The sequence below is a fragment of the Pimephales promelas genome, chromosome 23 (genome assembly GCF_988280905.1).
Source record: "Pimephales promelas chromosome 23, fPimPro1.hap1.1, whole genome shotgun sequence".
Lineage (NCBI taxonomy): Eukaryota > Metazoa > Chordata > Actinopteri > Cypriniformes > Leuciscidae > Pimephales > Pimephales promelas.
The window spans coordinates 22,522,473-22,541,183 of NC_142791.1; the positions used below are offsets into that span (position 1 = coordinate 22,522,473).

An 18,711-nucleotide genomic window follows, 5' to 3' on the forward strand; every position below is an offset into this window, starting at 1 on the left:
GACATCTCAACCATTTGGTAGAGGCCAATATTTAAAAAATTATGGGATGTGCTCCATGTGAATACATTGAGTGTGGTTATTAGCGACATATGAATATAAGAAATGCAAACAGAAAATTTTGGTGCGGACTTCGAAGGGTTAAACACAAAAGCATTGCCTTCCCCAACTATCTGAAATAAAATAAGTTTAACAAATTGTTACAATTACTAAAATTAAATTAATAATAAATTAAAAATATTAAAAGTTCAAAATATAAATAAATAATATAACACGTATTAAATATATATATTTCAATAAAAAGTAATTTGTATTCATAATTATACTGTAGCTAACATGAATATACAAAACATACATATTTTTATTAGTTATAATGTTATTATAAATGATATTGTATTATTTGAGTTAAATATTGATAAAAAAAAATATTCAATTATAATTTGGCATGTAGTTTTCCAAGTATCTCACAGTTAAGTAAACAACATTTTCAAGAAATTAATCAATACTGGTAAAATAATAATTAAACAAAGGAAGAAACCAGAACAAGAAAAAAAAAAACAACTGAACAAAGTTACTAATTATCAGGTATTCCAATGAGAGGGAGGGACGGATGGACGGATAAATAAATACTTCTTTCAATTTCATATTTTTTTACAAAAATACAACCAATACTAGAATACGCTAATAACTTATTTATTGTGCTGTACATCCTTAAATACAAGTGTCTATGGCACAGTAACATTTAAGCCATTTAGAAAGCACCCTTTTTCATAAAGCTGAATATATCTTGAATTTCAAAGTGTGCAATCAGACATAAAGCCTAAATGCATATCAACATGTGACAATCAAATCTAGTGCATAATGCCAAGAAAGGAAGAACACTTGTAATGTAGAAAGCATTTTAACAACAATCAAAAGAAAGTCAGGCCATTCGGAAATCGTATTACAAGGGTGGCCGTGCACTCAAAGCAAATGTGTCCGAAACGCGTGTCTCGGAACAGGCCGGGGTTTTTTGCTTCTTAATCCAGTTAAAATCGCGGCAACATGAGCCCAACAGGAAACCGGGAGCAATTCAATCTGCAATTCTCCTGCTTATTAGGAAGCTGAGTGCTGGCTAGCGCAGGCTTGTGAGCTTAGTGCTGCACCAGAGAACACGGCCGCTCACCACGGCCAAACCCAGAGACGGAGAGCCCGATGCTGGCTAAACAACCGCGTCACACAGCCTTCTTCCGGAGGTGCGGAAAGAGAAAACGATGAAGCTTATCCAAAAGACTCGTCTGTCCCTTCCCCAAAGCCCACGACAAAGAAAGCAGCCGTGAATACTGTGGAGGCCGATCTCCCTGCCAGACTTTAATCCGTGGAGAGAGAAAAAAAAAAAAACACGACGAGGATGCTTGGGGCAAAGAGACTGCACATCGACTTTGATCTGTGCAGAATTTGACTTTATTGTGGGGCTCTATTGAAAGCTGTGGTATGAGCAGCCAGCTGTTTAAGATGGCAAAGAACCTCCCAGAATCTTAAACTCAAAAGGATGTGGAAAACAGACTGAACCAAACCATATATACGATTTACATTCAGACTTCAAAAGCAGATTGTAAGAGGTTTAACACATACTCCATTGGTCCACATCCAGACAGTCTGCATGTGACGGGCATCAAATCCCCATTGCTTTCATATTTCTGACACTTTTTGGACACGTTTTAATCAACAGAACATACGAATGGGGACAAAAAATAATAGGAAACCAATAGGGAGGATTTCCCAGTTTAGCACAATCAATGTGTCCTGAACTGTTAGGCCACAGTTCAAACACCCTTCTGGCACTGGTAGCATGGACAGTGTCGGGACAAAGAAGACAGATGCAAATCCCAGTTGGTTAAAGTGATGGAAAATGATTATTTGTAGCACAGCGGTTGGTTAAAGCGTATTTGTATATCAAGATTGTGTGCCATTTACAATTGACCTATGGCTAAGCCACGCCCCCTTCACTCACTCGGTCAAACAGTCAACATTCGGGGACAGGCGCTACAATTGCTATGTTTGTCAGAGTTCGCACGCCTCTGGAACAATTAGGGGTTAAAGGCCAATTTATACTTCTGCGTAGGGTGCGCGCAGTAGGTACGGCGTAGCATACGCACAGACGCGTCCCATACCGCGTACCCTTCGCCATCGCCTGACGCGCACCTCTTCAAAAATGTAACTACACGTCGCGACGACGCGGACCGCAAGATCGGTGATTGGTCGGCTTGGTAGCATCGCATTTCCTCCTATGCATTTCCGCACGTACCTTCTCACGCATTTCCACCACTATCTATGATTTCCACACGTACCATCTCCTCCGACGTCTTCTCTCATTTCTGTCTTTCAGTTTTAGTAATTTCACTAAATTGAACTGTTTTTCCACCTCAATAAGCTCCAACTCCAACATTATCAGCTCTCTTTCAGTCGCTATTGCTTGTAGTAACCTAGCCGTGAGGAATCTAAACACAGTGGAACATTAAAACCCTCCGCCGCCAACTAGCGTTTCGGAGCAGTACTGCAGTGCAACCAAGACCTGAACGCAGAAGTATAAATGCTCACAACGGCGTCGCCTACGCCGTACATTACGGCGTACCCTCGACGCAGAAGTATAAATTGGCCTTAAGTGTCTCAGCGACACATTGGTGTCTCACAGTGGATTCGAACCTGGGTCTTTCACACCAAATGCATGTGTCTTATCCACTGCGCCACACTGTGTTTCCATCAACACGTTTTTATCACCGAATTAAGTGATATCGAATGAAAAATGCCTTATGGAAACAGTAAAATTCGATAAAATTTCATGAAAATCGACTCAAATGAAATACGTTCGGTCTCATCGGATTTTCTCTTGATCGATATACGGCTAATGCGATAAAAGCTGATGGAAACGTTATTTGCCGAATAAATAATGAATTGCGATTAAGTTTTATGCCCTTTTATGGTTGCAACACGTCAGAAGACGAGTTCATTTCCGGCCAGTCTGTTTGCGCACACATGGCGGATGTCAACAAAGACAGATGTAAGTGGACAAAGCAAAAAGATGCTTCAACCAAAGGGTTTCCGTGAACCATGATCTCCCAGAACTGATGGAGCGCTGTCGTTCCCAAACCACAGTCACCTCCGCTGTCGTCGGGCATACGTGCATCGTCATCATCATAGCAATGTTTATAGCGTCGCTGTTTTCTTAGGTTAGTTTTGCTTGTTTTTACGTGGCTTGGTTGAATTGTAATGTAGAATGTGGTCTGTTTTTTCTAGTTAACAGACTGCGGCGCTTCTAGTATAACACACCGTTGCCATGGACGCAGTTCAGAGACGGAACAGACTATTTTCTTTAGCAGAAGCAATACTCGTTTTTAAATCAATAAACTCGTTTTTAAGTCAATATTTTGTGTCAAATTATTGATTTATTTGGTTGATTTATACGTAGGCTAATAAGCAGGATAATATATAGCGAGGCGGTTGTTATAGCGAATACAACCAACAACCGCCTCGCATACATTATCCCATTCATATGTCGCAATCAGCTGGCACATAAGCATTATTAGCCTTCAACTTGTGAAATATTGATCATTTGTTGGTAGATGGCGCGATCCGTTTTGTCTAACAAAACTTTGTTCGCAAAAGTTTGCTTGATGTTGTTCGATTCAGTGCGAAAATAAATGGAAACACCTTAAAATGTCTGAAATCAATTCGATATACCAATTTGATCGCAAAACAGCATGTGACGTCATTACGTACAGGTTTTAATTCGCTTTAAAGCCGTTGGATGGAAACACACTTTCACCAGCTTTATCCGCATGAGCTTTTTAACCGAATTTCAGATAATTCGATTGACAAGTGGATGGAAACATGGCTACTGTAAAAAACTATTGTTGGTTTAACTTAAAAAAACTAAGTAACCTGGTTGACTTAAAATTTTAAGTTGATTGAACTGAAAAAAAGTGAGTTAATACAATGAAGGAGATTAATTTAATCATCAGAAACTCAAAATAATAAGTTATTTCAACTAAATCAATTATTTAAGTTGATTTGACGAAAGAAAATATGTTGTGATAACAAATCATGGCAACTGTAGGAGACATTATACAGGAGGTGATTGGTAATTTTTGGAGACAGAAAGATTACATATCATCTCAAAGTCACCTAAAGGGCATTAACTATGCATTGGAGGGTTATATTAATAATTTTATTGTTGAGAAGGTCAATAAAAAGCTTCAGCTTCCGGCAAAAATGTACAGGTCACAGTGTAAACGTGATAAACCGCATATCGTTGCCATCACCGTTTGGTGCTACAGTATTTACATGAATCATGTATTTACATTCAATCATGCAGCTAGAAGCTAACGTTAACGTTTTCTAATGTTAGGCTAGCGTTAGCTTAACGTTACGTTAGAGATTTTAAAGATAACATTTAAATACATTGTTGACTTAACTTAGAACAGATGTAGACATCCTTGTTTAATTTATCCACATTTAGTTGGTGTTGTGGTCTTAATCGCATAACTTAATCCAGAGCTGACACTTATTTCGGTTGAAATGTGGCTTGGGACAGGGTAAAAGAAATACACACTGTCGCCCAGCCTCTTGGGAACCTAGTTTCGGAGTTGCACGTACCCCATGCACACCGTTTGAAGCTTAAAACGACAAGAAAAAAACTATTGAAAACTGACTAACTGCAATGCATTTCAATGGACGTGGAAGCAGAGAATGTCCGAGGATATTGGGTTAGCTGCGCACTGTGATTGGCTCATCGCGTTTGAGGGCGTGGCTTAGCCATAGGTCAATTGAATTGACACCAGTTTCAATTAATCTTAATTTAATTTTAACTGAGGTAGCAAACAGGATGCAGACTTGCAAACAGAATTTCAGGAAGTAGAATTTAAAAAAATGTGTGGAACAAGAAAAGCTATTTTCCATAGATGAAATAAAGCTACTTTTCTCAGCACTAGAAAAAAGTAATGTAGATGAAAAAGAATGTAACTGAAAGCTACATACAAAAATACATTCACCCTACAATAGAGGTCAGTTATCTGTCCAACTGCAACAGAATGTTGTTTTAAGCAATGCCACCAGAAAGCTTTTAGTGGCCGTCATCATGACATAAACACATATTTCAGATGATCCACCGTCACTTAAGAAATGAGTTCCCTACCGTTTATATGATTGTGGTCAATCAATGGAAAACCAAATTAGGTTTCCAAAGATCACATTTTGTTGGGATAAGAAGTAAAACCGTTTCCAATTTAAGCATTAGCGAGATCATATTACGCATCAAAATCGACTTTACTATCACGAAGTGACCATGAGAACGGATACCAGGTTATATTAATGTGCTAATAATGAATGAAACTGGGGACGTCCAGGCTCCTTGACATATCTTCTGCTAGCTCGCGTGACGCACATCCCCAGTAACAACAGTATCAGGAGCATCCAAGGGCCTGTGCCTGGATATGACAACCACACACTTGGCTCTTATCGCGAAGAGGAAACCAGCGTCAGCGTCCTTATGGGACATTAGTCTTGAGCAGATCGCATTAAACTCTTATATCTGCCTGAGGATCAATTAGCATGGCATTCAACACCACTAGCAGGGCCATCGGAGTGCATTAGGACTCCCCGACAGCCCAAACGAACACAGTGACACGGTGTAGTGAGGGAAAACAGACTCGGCCGCCATGTCCGTGACCGTGTATACTAACTCCATTAACGTGACCACCGACAGAGAAGTCATTATGCTGCAAATGAACTGATGCAAGGCCGGGTCAAAGACCCCAGCTATGGAGGAAGTCATCCGAGGGCCAAAAAGCAAAACATGTCATGTTCAAAATAGCTTACTATTCATACTATTTTTTGCTGTATGAATATGATTGTTTTTATATCAATTGTAAAGAAAAAAATGCATATCAAAATTGCATATGAGAATTATATTGATTTACAATCTGTAAATGATGACATGTTTCCTTTATAATGTAAATAAAACTGTTATTTTTATATATGATCTCAGGGTTTGAAATGAACTTTTTCACTCACCGGCCAATTTGGCTACTTAAGGTTTAAGTTACAGGCCATTCAGAGCTTCTACAAGCTGATTATATATATATATATATATATATATATATATATATATATATATATTATTATTATTATTATTATTTATTTATTTTTTTTAAATGACGAAAAGAAAAGATTTACCAGCTTAACTACGTCACAGCTATATACTATATATGAGCCATTCCACCGAAAGGGTGACATTTCTGTCCCCAGGACATTATATGTATAAAATTCCATGAAAATTAACTCTAAAATACATTTTATTATTAAGCAAAATTAAGCAAACTACTTTAAAACGTTTAATTAAAAACATTAATAAAAACAACACAGAACATTAAAAAATTGCATTTTCTGCATGTCCCAACTCTCTATATCAAAACTTTACCATGAAATATTATGATAAAAATCCTTCAGAAATTTTTCTTGCATTGTTGTGTGACATTATATCCAAATCTACTATGATCTACTATTTAAGATAAAATACGTCCCCGGGTTTTCACTCAGTCCTGTTAGACTTTTACATCCTCCCTCTGAAAAACGTAGAATATTCCACAAGACACATTTTCAACAGTAAGTTGAATCATCTGGACCTTCTAAAGGCAATGGGGTGACTATAAATCACTCCTCTCATTTTCATTTCTGTATATTTGATGAAATTGTAACTATGAATTGAGAATGTCAATCTCAACATAAAGTCCTGTTACCTATACATTTTCGGTAACACTTTACAATAAGGTTCATTAGTTAACATTAGTTAACTACATTAGTTAACATGTACAATATGTGAACAATACTTCTTCAGCATTTATTAATCTTAGTTAATATTAATTCCAACATTTACTAATACGTTATTAAAATCAAAGGTTGTATTAGTTAACATTAGTTAATGGACTGTGAACTAACATGAACGCACCATGAACAGCTGTATTTGTATTAACTAACATTAACAAAGATTAATAAACACTGTAACTAATGCATTGCTCATCGTTAGTTCATGTTAGTTAATGCATTTACTAATGTTAATGAACCTTATTGTAAAGTGTTACCACTTTTTCTTAGATTTAATTTTTTTTATTTTAAAAATATTAACTTTTGGTAAGGCACTAGAAATGTCTCAGTGTCCTCACGATATTAGCCACATGCCATATATTTGATAACTTTTTGCTTAAAAACTCTATCCTGTTACTTTCAGTCATGTTACTATTTTTTTTTCTTTTTCTCAAAAAAATAAAATAAAATTAAACCACTATTTTTATCAGTTTTGTTTGGTCCATGATTTAATCAATTATTTAATGAATTAATTGTAAATATATATATATATATATATATAAGCTTGAGGCTTTTGTCGTCTTTAAAATGAAAAAAAAATGCCTTTGTGTTGATTTTATTGGCATAAATATCAATTTTTTGAACATATAACCAACAATGTTTTTAAAATAAACACTCTCTTGTGGGGAAAACAAAGGAATTAATTGACAAGCTTCTAAACTTGCTTTTTAAATGACACATGATTTTCGGTAACAGGATTGAGAAAACAGGCGTCCATATTCTGCTTAAACCTTGTAAAGTTGCCTGAAATTGACCAATACACATTTTGTATAGTTAAATATGTGCAGTATTTTGAAAAAGATCAAAAATAAAGTTTACAACAAGCAAATGTCACCCATTTGGTGGAATGGCCCTTATATTAATTTCTTATTCAAACAAAATCCAGTCATCCAGCCATCTCCTCTCTTTCATCCTCATCACCAAAAATGTGTTTTAGGTGGACAGATCAATTCAGTACAAAGAACAGAAAAAAAATGTAGGATGTTGGAAAATAACAATGTCTCTTCTGTTAACCAAAGGGCTTTTTAATCTGCAATGCAAATGAACATGCGCACAGTTATTTGTTGTGTAGTGATGTGCATGTTCAAGTAAGCCAGATATGAGCTGATTCTGCGCAATACGCTGTATTTAATATATCATGATGACTCACGAGTTGAGTACTTGCACTAGATCTGAGCAGATTTGAGTGAACATCATAAGTAACAAGTGATTTGACAGCGTTACCCGCCACAGTTCATTTTTACCCACATTTGGCGGTTGTTAATTTCAAACCCTATTGTATAAAATGTAAAATAATAATATATACAAAATGTAAATATATGTCTGAGATATACTGTAAGTGGACAGCACTCTGAAATATTTATCATCCCATATTATCCATTAGGAAACAGAATACAGTACACATATCCTAATAACCAGCATGCCTTTGCAAACACAGCCAGTGACAAACCACAGCCGGGGGAACCATCCCATCGCACTCATGGAGAGAGGTGACCTTTTGACCGTGTCTTGGAAAGTGACCTCTAGGACGCTCTCTTTGGAAGTGTTCTCAGAAACGAGCGCTCCCTGAGGGAGGACGAGGAGAGGTGAGAGGGAAGGAATGAGGGCTTTATTCCCTCTTGCTGTGGCTTTTATTCTTAGCACAAAAGCCACCGCACTGACGCTGGCACGTAGGATGGCACTGCACGTCTGCCTGAGCCTCTGATATCCTCCGAATTAGGATGCGAACAACTCCCTGGTGCAAGTTTATTACATTGCCGGGAAAACGAAGCACATGTGCCACGCAGCCCAAACAGAATCAAGCAACATCTGTGAAACGCCGTTCACTACCCACTACCCACTTTATTTTCGTAATGTGACATATTTTGGAGTGAAACAGGATATTTAATTAGAAATAATTGTTTTGGAAAAAAATGCTTTCAAGATATGAATTCAGCGAGGACACAATAAACTGATCAAAAGTGACAATAAAGATATTTATAATGTTATAAAGATATCTATTTCAAATAAATGCTGTTTCTTTTGAACTTACTATTCATCAAAGAATCCTGAATAAATTTCAGCTTCAAAGAAAATATTAAGCAGTACAACTTTTCAACATTGATATTAATAAGAAATGTTTCTTGATGAGAACATCTGCATATAATTATGATTTCTGAAGGATCATGTGACACTGAAGACTTAGGAATAAACCACATTTTAAAATGTATTCGAATAGAATTAAAGGGATACTTCACCTCTGGGAAGATGAATGTGTATTTAAAATGTGTTTTTATTTTTTTTATTTGGAGCCTTCTAGACTGAGAAAAGCCAGAAAATGTATTTTTGGCTTATGTGGATGAAAGACTACAACTCCCAGAATGCACTTGCTTCGCCTCCCTAGGAGGCCACGCCTATCGGTAACAGAGCGCAGTAGTTAAACAACAAGTCTAGGCTACTAGTGAGTCTCCGTGACGAGTCTGCCCGAAAATGTGTTTCACAATCGGCCAAAATGTCCGCTATTCGGCTTTTGCGTTCTACAGTCACAATTAATTATGTTTACTGTGGCGAGCAGGACGAGTGAAGGCCGCGGGAGAACGGCGCGAGGCCGGTGGCGTGATTACCGGTGAGCGACACCTGTGAGACGCACCGGTCTCGTATCTCTCACCGAGGAGCGGGAATTTTCTTAGCAATGTTAAAACGCACATCAACCAATCACTTGTTTAGCGTTTATGAAAACACTACATTCAGATTCACCAATCAGAAAGAATTCAGTTAGATTGAAACAAATGTAAATATAAACAATAAATGGCGACTGCAGAAAGCAAAAGCTGAATCCCAGACATCGACGGCCGGACATGTCCGTGAAAAAAAAAAGGATGGTAACCCCTACTACTCCGCTTTCTCCACAGAACAAGAGTCTGCTAGCATAGCTACCAAACAAAGATGGCTGACACTATGTGTGCATCTTGTGAGTGAGATCCCAGTGAGAAAACATGTGGGACAGCGCCTACTACAGGCTGTTTTTAGCCTCTAGCCAAAAAATCCTCCGATGACGCCAAATGACAATTTTTGCATCATCGGGGGATTATTTTCCAGACAAAAAATACAAAAATCTCTCGTCTCAGGGGGATAGGAGGGTGGAAAGAATGGTAATTCAAAAATACTACAGGTTTTCTACTAATACAAAGCTTAACGCTAAATCCTGAAGTAGCATAAAAAAAACTTCAATGTACTAAGATTTATAAAATCCCAATATTACAGTTTTTTTTACTATTATGTTTGGTTAAATAAATGCAGATTTGTTGAGCATAAGAGACTTCTTTAAAAAGATATTTGGAAAATCTCACAACTTTTGAGTGGTAGTGTATGAGTGTGTGTGCAAGCATTAAGCATCATAATAGAGTCAGAAAAAGGATTCGTAACAACATACTGTACAAAATTTGATCAAATGCTTTAAAAATTTTTATCTTTTGTAGCAATGTGCACTGATTAATCATTCATAACAAGAACCAGAAACACGTATTCGTAAACTTCATCAATTTAGATTTTCTAAAACAACAGTAATAGCTGCAAAGTGCATTATAGCTGCAAAGTGTATTTGCTGTACATTGGCAATTAGTCACAGTGAGCAGCCGATGTACTGGACGGGGATGTTCTCGTTTGAGAATCCAGCTCTCTCTGTAATTACTCCTGTTGTGCCTACACTCCAGACGCTCTCAGAGGAAATTCAGCTAATTGGTGCTGGAAAGAGAAATGAGTTTGGGGCCAAACCAGTGATCTTCGGCATCGCTGCGCTCTTTACTCGTCTTCTAAACTGCGCTTTTGAGGTGTGTTTGGGTGAAAGAAAGCGTGTCTATAATTGAACGTTTACATCAACCTCCAAGGTGAAACAGGGAGAACTTTAGGTCCTGTGTGCTCTTGTTTGCGAGAGTTAAGGTGACCAGAAGCCCGAGGTACACAGGATATTGAATCACACTTCCTTCCTGTAAGACTCAGCAGCATTTGTTCTTACTCAGAACCAAACAGCAAAGAATAAAGCCTTTCAGGAGCACCAACATCACTGCACTGAAGCACTATGGCCTCATGAGAAATACCATTTGCATTGTCAATCACAATGCCATCTATCTATCTATCTATCTATCTATCTATCTATCTATCTATCTATCTATCTATCTATCTATCTATCTATCTATCTATCTATCTATCTATCTATCTATCTATCTATCTATCTATCTATCTATCTATCTATCTATCTATCTATCTATCCATCCATCCATCCATTTATCCATCCATCCATCCATCCATCCATCCATCCATCCATCCATCCATCCATCCATCCATCCATCCATCCATCCATCCATCCATCCATCCATCCATCCATCCATCCATCCATCCATCCATCCATGCTCTGAGCTTTACAGTAAGTCCTCCACCACACCATTCATTCAGCCATCAGTCCATTGTGAGAGTAACTTACGTAGTCATGGAATGCCTTGGCTTCGCTGGAATGCTCACAGGTTTCTCTCCTTTCAGGTGCTGCACAATACAAATCCCAGAATACACTGCAAAACACACAAGGATGGATGAAGCAGAAGCCGTGAACAACACATCAGCACACGATAAACATTTACAGTAACAATGTGATTCTTACCACCACCATGAATGTAAGAATCCTGGAGGCTCTCCTAACGTTATGTTTTTCTCCCATCTTATCTGGAAAGAAAGGAGAGAAAAAAACACTTCCTTTCTTTAAATGTCCATCAGCATGTTTTTTTTTTTTTTTTTTTTGTAGTCAGCCAGGCTAACTGATCAATATGGTGTCCACTTTTGCCGAGGTTGTGATTCCCCCTTGTGTCAGTTCCAAAATATATCAACATCTTTGTCAAAGGATAATGCACATCTGTTCATAAATGTAAAATTCGTCAAATCTGTTTTAATTTAATTTCAAGAAAAACGAGTCCAAAAGAATATATTCTCAGATCTAATTTAATGGAAAAATTCAATTACAATTTATATTATATATTATTATATACTGTATATTATATAATATATATATCAGCAATTAAAAAGCAAATTCCAGAATTTGTGGCTACTGTATTTTATTAGTTAGCTAGAAATAATGCAACAGAAATAGTAATCATTTACATCATAACTATTCTTTGTTTGAGAACATTGTTTATAATATTCCAGGTTTAAATCGGATTTTAAATTGTCCACTACCGTTCAAACTTTTTTTTTTTTGACTGTTTTTGAAAGTATTTTATGTTAAAGGGGTCATGAACTGGCTTTTTTTAAATTTATATTTTTGTCTGAGATCAATTTATGACGTTCGTTTGGTTTTTACATTAAAAAAAACATCAAAATGAATAAATAATAGGCTATTTTCTACCCTAGTTTTGAGCCTATGTCAAAAACGCTCAGTTTTTATGGGCGTCTCGCACTGAAGAATTGGAAGTAAACGCCCACTGCTGTGAGTGGATAACAGTTTTGCATATTATAATAAGTTTCACTCTCGACCCGGGGTGAGTTTCCCGAAAGAATCGTTAGCCAACTATGGTCGCAAGTTCCGTCGTTACCAATAGAGTTGATGGAAATGGAAATTGCGACCAACTTGCGACCATAGTTGGCTAACGATGCTTTCGGGAAACGCACCCCCGGTTTGTCATGACGAGGTAGGCAGGCCTGCGTTATTTAGCTATGCGAGTAATGCGCGAATCGGTGGGCGGGGCTAAACTGGCCGTGTTGAAGTAGGCGTTGATGTTTTTCTGCGGGGGTGGTGTTTTATCCTCTTTGACGTCATTTGGAAAACGAGTCGTTTGCAGAGCCTGGTGTCAATAAAAGCTTTTATTGGACTAACAAGGACGTCTCCAGTTCTGCAACTTACAGGATATTCTTATAATATGATGACCTTTTAGATGTCAAAAGCTCAAGGAAAATTTGATTTCTCAGTTCATCACCCCTTTAACAAATGCATTCATTTGATCAAAAATACATAAAACAGCAATATTGTGAAAAATCATTACAACTTTTTGTTTAAATATATTTGAACATGTTATTTATTCCTGTGATCAAAGCTGAATTTTCAGCGTCATTACTCGAGTCTACAGTGTCACATGACCCTACAGAAATCATTCTAATATGCCGATATTCTGCTCAAGAAACATTCATTATTATCAGTGTTGAAAACAGTTGTGCAGTGTAATATTTTTAGGAAAACTTTGAATTCATTGAAAGAAATTTGAATTAATTTTTGCAACATTATAAATATCTTTACTGTTGGCATTTGTGGAATTGCATTAGCATGGTTTAAATCATACCTATCTGACTGTTATCAGTTTATAGCAGTAAATGAAGAGATGTCTTATCGATCAAAAGGTCAGTATGGCGTACCGCAAGGCTCAGTACTAGGACCACTCTGTACATGCTGCCATTAGGAGATATCATTAGAAAACATGGAATTAGCTTTCACTGTTATGCTGATGATACTCAGCTCACTTTCAATCAATTAAATGTCCTTTCTGAATAAAAGTATTAACTTCAGCCGCATTACTAAACTATTTGTAAGTGTATATTTCACATTCATTTGCACTGCATTTAAATGATACCACAACAGCGGCTGGTTTGTTTTAAGAATACTGACACATTTCTAGATACAAAGTAGCTGACTTAAAATAGTCCAGTCACAGACATGTGGAGAAGTTACCCTTGCAAATCTGAATATATCAGGGGACTTGAAGTGCGACCTGCCGTTCTTGAGATTGACACTGCTTTGGAATTAGAGCAATCATTGGTGCATTATTTATTTTTCTAAGATGGCTTGTACTCTTAAGTGTGTGTGACTCATATGCAAATAATGGCAAGACTATAAATATCAAAGCAGTGCTTCAAAATGTCATGGTTTCCTTCACATAGATCAATCCCACAATGCCTCAGTGACATTGAAAAGAAATCATTCAGGCATAAATTATTGTGATTTGCCTGAAAGTATTGTCTCACGAATAAGACAAAGCAAACATGCGCTTTTCGCCATAAAAAGTGGAACGAGGTGATGATCAACATGCCAGCACTGCTCCAGCATTTCTGCTGAAACAATTTAGTTGTTTTTACAGCGATGCACTGACTCTCCTCCAATCCCATTTACTGGACACCAAACATCTAATGTGTCCTGCTTGCTCAGCATATCATCTGCGTGTAATTAAATTAGCTGGACCCCCAGGGGGCGGGCCGATGCTTACGAAGCCGTGTGCCTGGATGGCGCATCGATAAGCAGGAGCTTAAATAAACCTCCTGCTGGCTCACCTCTGACAGGAAGGTCTGTGCCGACTTCTGGGCTCCTACATGTAACAAGTACTCATACACGTAGAGTGCTAGCCTGCAAAACACAGAGAGAGAAAATCTCATTAATTCATATAAGATGCACTATAAGCATTCTATTCTAGTTTCTTTTCAGATATTTGGATAATAATACAAATGTATCCGAACAAAGGCTACATACTTTGGACTTCGAGGGCCTTATTTTAATGATCTAAGCGCATGGTTGCTAGATTAACGACAGGAAAATGGTCGGCGCGCACAGCGCATGGTTTAAAAGGGTTGTCCCTATCCTCTTAAAGGGATACTCCACTTTTTTTGGAAATAGGCTCATTTTACAACTCCCCCACAGTTAAACAGTTGAGTTTCATCGTTTTCGAATCCATTCAGCCGATTTTCTGATATTTAGAAGAATATCAGTAACCAGACAGTTTCTGGTCTCATTGACTTCCATAGTAGGAAAAAAATATACTATGGAAGTCAATGAGACCAGAAACTGTCTGGTGACTGATATTCTTCTAAATATCACAAAATCGGCTGAATGGATTCGAAAACGGTGAAACTCAACTGTTTAACTCTGGGGGAGTTGTAAAATGAGTCTATTTCCAAAAAAAGTGGAGTGTCCCTTCAATGAGTAATGGGTGTGTTTTGGGCATAACGTGCAATAAACCAATCAGAGTCTCATCTCCCATTCCTTTTAAAAGCTAGTTGCGCTCGCGCCATGGCGGAAAAACTGAACGCTTCTCTAGCGAGGAGGTCGCGTGCGCGAGGTTAAAGCGCGCAAGCAGACCATCTACGGGACAGTGTACGCGCGTTGTGGGCCAGGCTTAAATCTGCAAATTAACATTATGGGCCCTATTTTAACGATCTGAAACGCAAGTGTCAAAGCACAAAGCGCAAGTAACTTTGTGGGCGGATCCCGGCGCTGTTGCTATTTAACCGGCGGGATAAAAGCCTCTTGCGCCTGGCGCAAATGTAAAAGGGGTTGGTCTGGAGTAGCTTCATTATTCATAGGTGTGGTTTGGGTGTAACGAAAAACAAACCAATAAGAGCGTCATATCACATTCCCTTTAAGAGCGTGATGATGAACGAGGTGCGCTTGTTCCGTGGCGCAATACTATTATAACGGCGCATTTACCAGGCGCGCTTCAATCGGTTCACAGCCGAGGAGATCGATGTTCTCGTCAGGGCCGTGAAAGAAAGAGAAGTGACATTGGGGATGAGACAAACCCACCCAAATTAGCTTCGGTTAAACATGCATATGATAATTTGGGTAAATGTGCAAGCTTTATGCCATGAACACAACAATAATTTCCCTCGTATTTTTCCTTATAATAATGTATCATTTGCAAAAAGTAAAATGCATCTTTGTAGCTGAGAGAATCATCTACAGTGTATGCGCGTTGTTCACACTCTGTGTTATGGCCAAGCATGCACGCTTAAAATAGCACATGTACGCGCAACGCACCACTGACTTTAGACTAGGTTTTTTTCTGGTCATTGGCGCAATTGTTTTCTGGAACTGCAAAATAGCACCAGGGATTGTTTGCGCCGACACACGCCTCTTTTTTGCGCCGACCCGCCCGGGGAGCGCAAGTTCATTTTCTAGTTTACCGGCGTGCGTCTGTGGAGGGAAAAAGCTCGCTTTGCGCGAGTGCAAAATAGGAATGATAAATGCTGCGTCAGTGAATAAAGTCATTTGCGCCGGGTGCAAGATAGAGCCCTATAAATTTTGTTGTCACTAGCTATGTTTTCAACCAAAATTTGCGAATTTAAATTGTGCACCAAATTGGAATATCGTATAAATTTGCTAATATTTTTCTGCTAATAAAGCAGCGTTTCCATCCAGTTAGTCGAAGAGAACAAAATTGTCACTTCCACTTCCACTGTACGTAGCCGATCTAGTTTAGACTATTTTTTACCCAATATCCCAAAATGCACATAAAATTGGGTGGATGGAAACATAGATACTGTTAAAAAACGAGTATCACTTTATCTGAGACCTAATATACAACAACATTAAATATTATTATGATATTAGGGCTATGAAGTGCAATACATGAATCCCGAATTAATATAAAAAAATTCAACAATTTAATTGCAAATACAATAATAATAATAATAATAATAAAAAAAACAGCTGCATTAATTTTTAAACATGTTAAAAAGACCACATTAATTGCACCTTTTGGTGTAATACAGGTATTGAATCACTCACTCAACCGATTCGTTCAGGAACGAAACAACACTTTAAGCCAAGTTCACACTACAGGATTTTAAGCCCGATTTGAAAATCGTTGAGCTCACCGACAGGTCAGGGTGTTATCGCTTGCAAATCACGGGGGATTAGCGGACGATGAACGCTTGCCAATCTGTTAGTATGAAAGAGCCAACAACGCATCAAAGACACTCGCAGACGCGTCGAAATATCTAGCATGCTAGAAATTTTCACAAAAAAACGAATTACCTGAAGGTATACGGACCAATACCTTTTACAGTCAAATGCAAAATTATTTTGTGATTCAAAAATAAATCAAGCATGCATTTTGGAACATTTGATTTATATGTATAAATTGTGTAAATCAAATTAGTATCTGATTGATTTCCATATGCTAAAGAGGCCATCATTGGAATTGAAAATGTCTTATAGAGTGTGAGTTTTGCTGTTCACACTGTCATCCAAAGCAAGTGAATTTGAACCACATAGACTGAAGTGTGAACATACAGTACAGGCAGCCAAAGTTTCTAAAACCAACAAATGCCATTCATTTTTATTGTTTTATTTAATAGCCATAGTGACACTTCACTCTAACAGGCATAAAACGAAAGGAAAAGGTCACGCAAGAGATTGCACTCGCACAGAGGCCACAGAAAGACAAACTTTACATGCAGATCAGCTTTCCTGATGCCAAACAATCTATCAAACAAAATGAGACTTCAGAAGCATCACTTTAGCTGTCAGCACAGCCCAAAAAGTACCATTTCCTTTGAATGATGAACATGGTGACTGGGAGAAGAGAGTGAGGCTCAAGTTCATTTATCGATCTGAAGCGTTTTCACATTTGATCACTTAACCCAGCAAGGTCCATTTGAGGCCACCCTGTTCCTCCAATGCGAAATATTTATACTCACCCAAACCATCAGTGTGAGATCTGTCTTTAGCACCAATTGTGAGTTTATATAACAGTTAAGGCATTGCCAGGTGATTGCCAAGGTCCATTTGGTTGCTATATGGTTGCTTGAGTGGTTAATGAGTGGTTCAAATCAAATGAGCTCACTCGAAGTCTCCACGATCCATGGCCCACCTTCTGTGTAAATCTATGGGTTTTTCCATCTAATTTATTGTCCGCCATACTAAAATTGAAGGTTTCAACACTTTTGAAAGTTTGATTGATATATCAGGAAAATAATGCAAATGAAGCTAAATAGTTTGACAGGACTTTTTACTTCCAGTCTTAAACCTACAAATGAACATGTTGTGTTACTCTTCAAAAGCATACTGTATATCACAATATCTGAGACCTAATATATTAATAATATAAAGTATTATGATATAAAGGTTGTGAAAGAGTCACTTAAAAACTCACAATTTTCACAGTGTCACATTAAATCCCCAAATTAATGTAGACTCAACATAAAGCAAATATAATTCACTTAATTGCCCAATAAATAATAATAATTATAATAATTAATGTTAGCCACAAAAATGAAGAAATAAAATTGTTGCTGCATCATTTTATAACGTTGGGCTAAATAAATAATTACAATTATTTAGTGGACTAGTTAAAGTTTAATTCATTCATTTAGGTTAGCATTTTTTGTTTTCACTGTAAAAAAAAATATTGTTGTTTTAACTTAAAAAAGTAAGTAACCTGGTTGCCTTAAAATTTTAAGTTCATTGAACTGGAAAAAGTGAGTTAATACAATGAAGGAGATTAATGTAATCCTCAGAAACTCAGAAAAGAAAATTATTTAAGTTGATTTGACAAAAGAAAATATGTTGTGATAACAAATCTTGAAAATATTTTTTACAGTGTAATCTATATGCGTATAATCTCTATATGATCTGAATATGCTGCACAATCAAATGTACAACCAATACAGCATGTAAAACTAGTTCAGCCAATATTCACTAGTAGTGATTTTACATTGATTACAAACAGCTCATCAAACGCCCCTTTAGCTCTGAGAGTCAGTACTGATTAAGAGACAAGACCAATAAAACCTGATTTATTGCACATCTAATTTATCCTTTCCAAACTATAAAGAAACGTATGTCCCAACATTCTTCATGCAAAACAACGAGTATAAAGGCAGCAATAATGACAGTGAGTGAATGCAGAAGCCCAATGTGCCACGGCGCATCATTTTAGTATGAATGCAAATGAGTTTCAGAAGCATTTTGCTCTTCCTGTCATTACCAGAGCCTCGTAGACTCAGCGGCCGGTCGGTAATATGCCTCCAAATGAATTCTAATGAACGACCAGTACAGAGCTTACACAAAGAGACGTGCGTTCACTT

At 37.4% G+C, this 18,711-nt stretch overlaps 1 protein-coding gene across 1 annotated transcript in view; it reads right to left on the reverse strand.

Moving 5' to 3' along the window:
• ssbp2b (single stranded DNA binding protein 2b) overlaps window positions 1-18,711 on the reverse strand; it is a 97,004-nt gene that overhangs the window by 53,822 nt on the left and 24,471 nt on the right. Inside the window, exons 2-4 of the mRNA XM_039675912.2 lie at window positions 14,179-14,251; window positions 11,531-11,592; window positions 11,357-11,441 (exon numbers count right to left, since the gene is read on the reverse strand). Coding sequence (XP_039531846.2) covers window positions 11,357-11,441; window positions 11,531-11,592; window positions 14,179-14,251 — 220 coding nt within the window. The remainder of the gene's footprint in view (window positions 1-11,356; window positions 11,442-11,530; window positions 11,593-14,178; window positions 14,252-18,711) is intronic.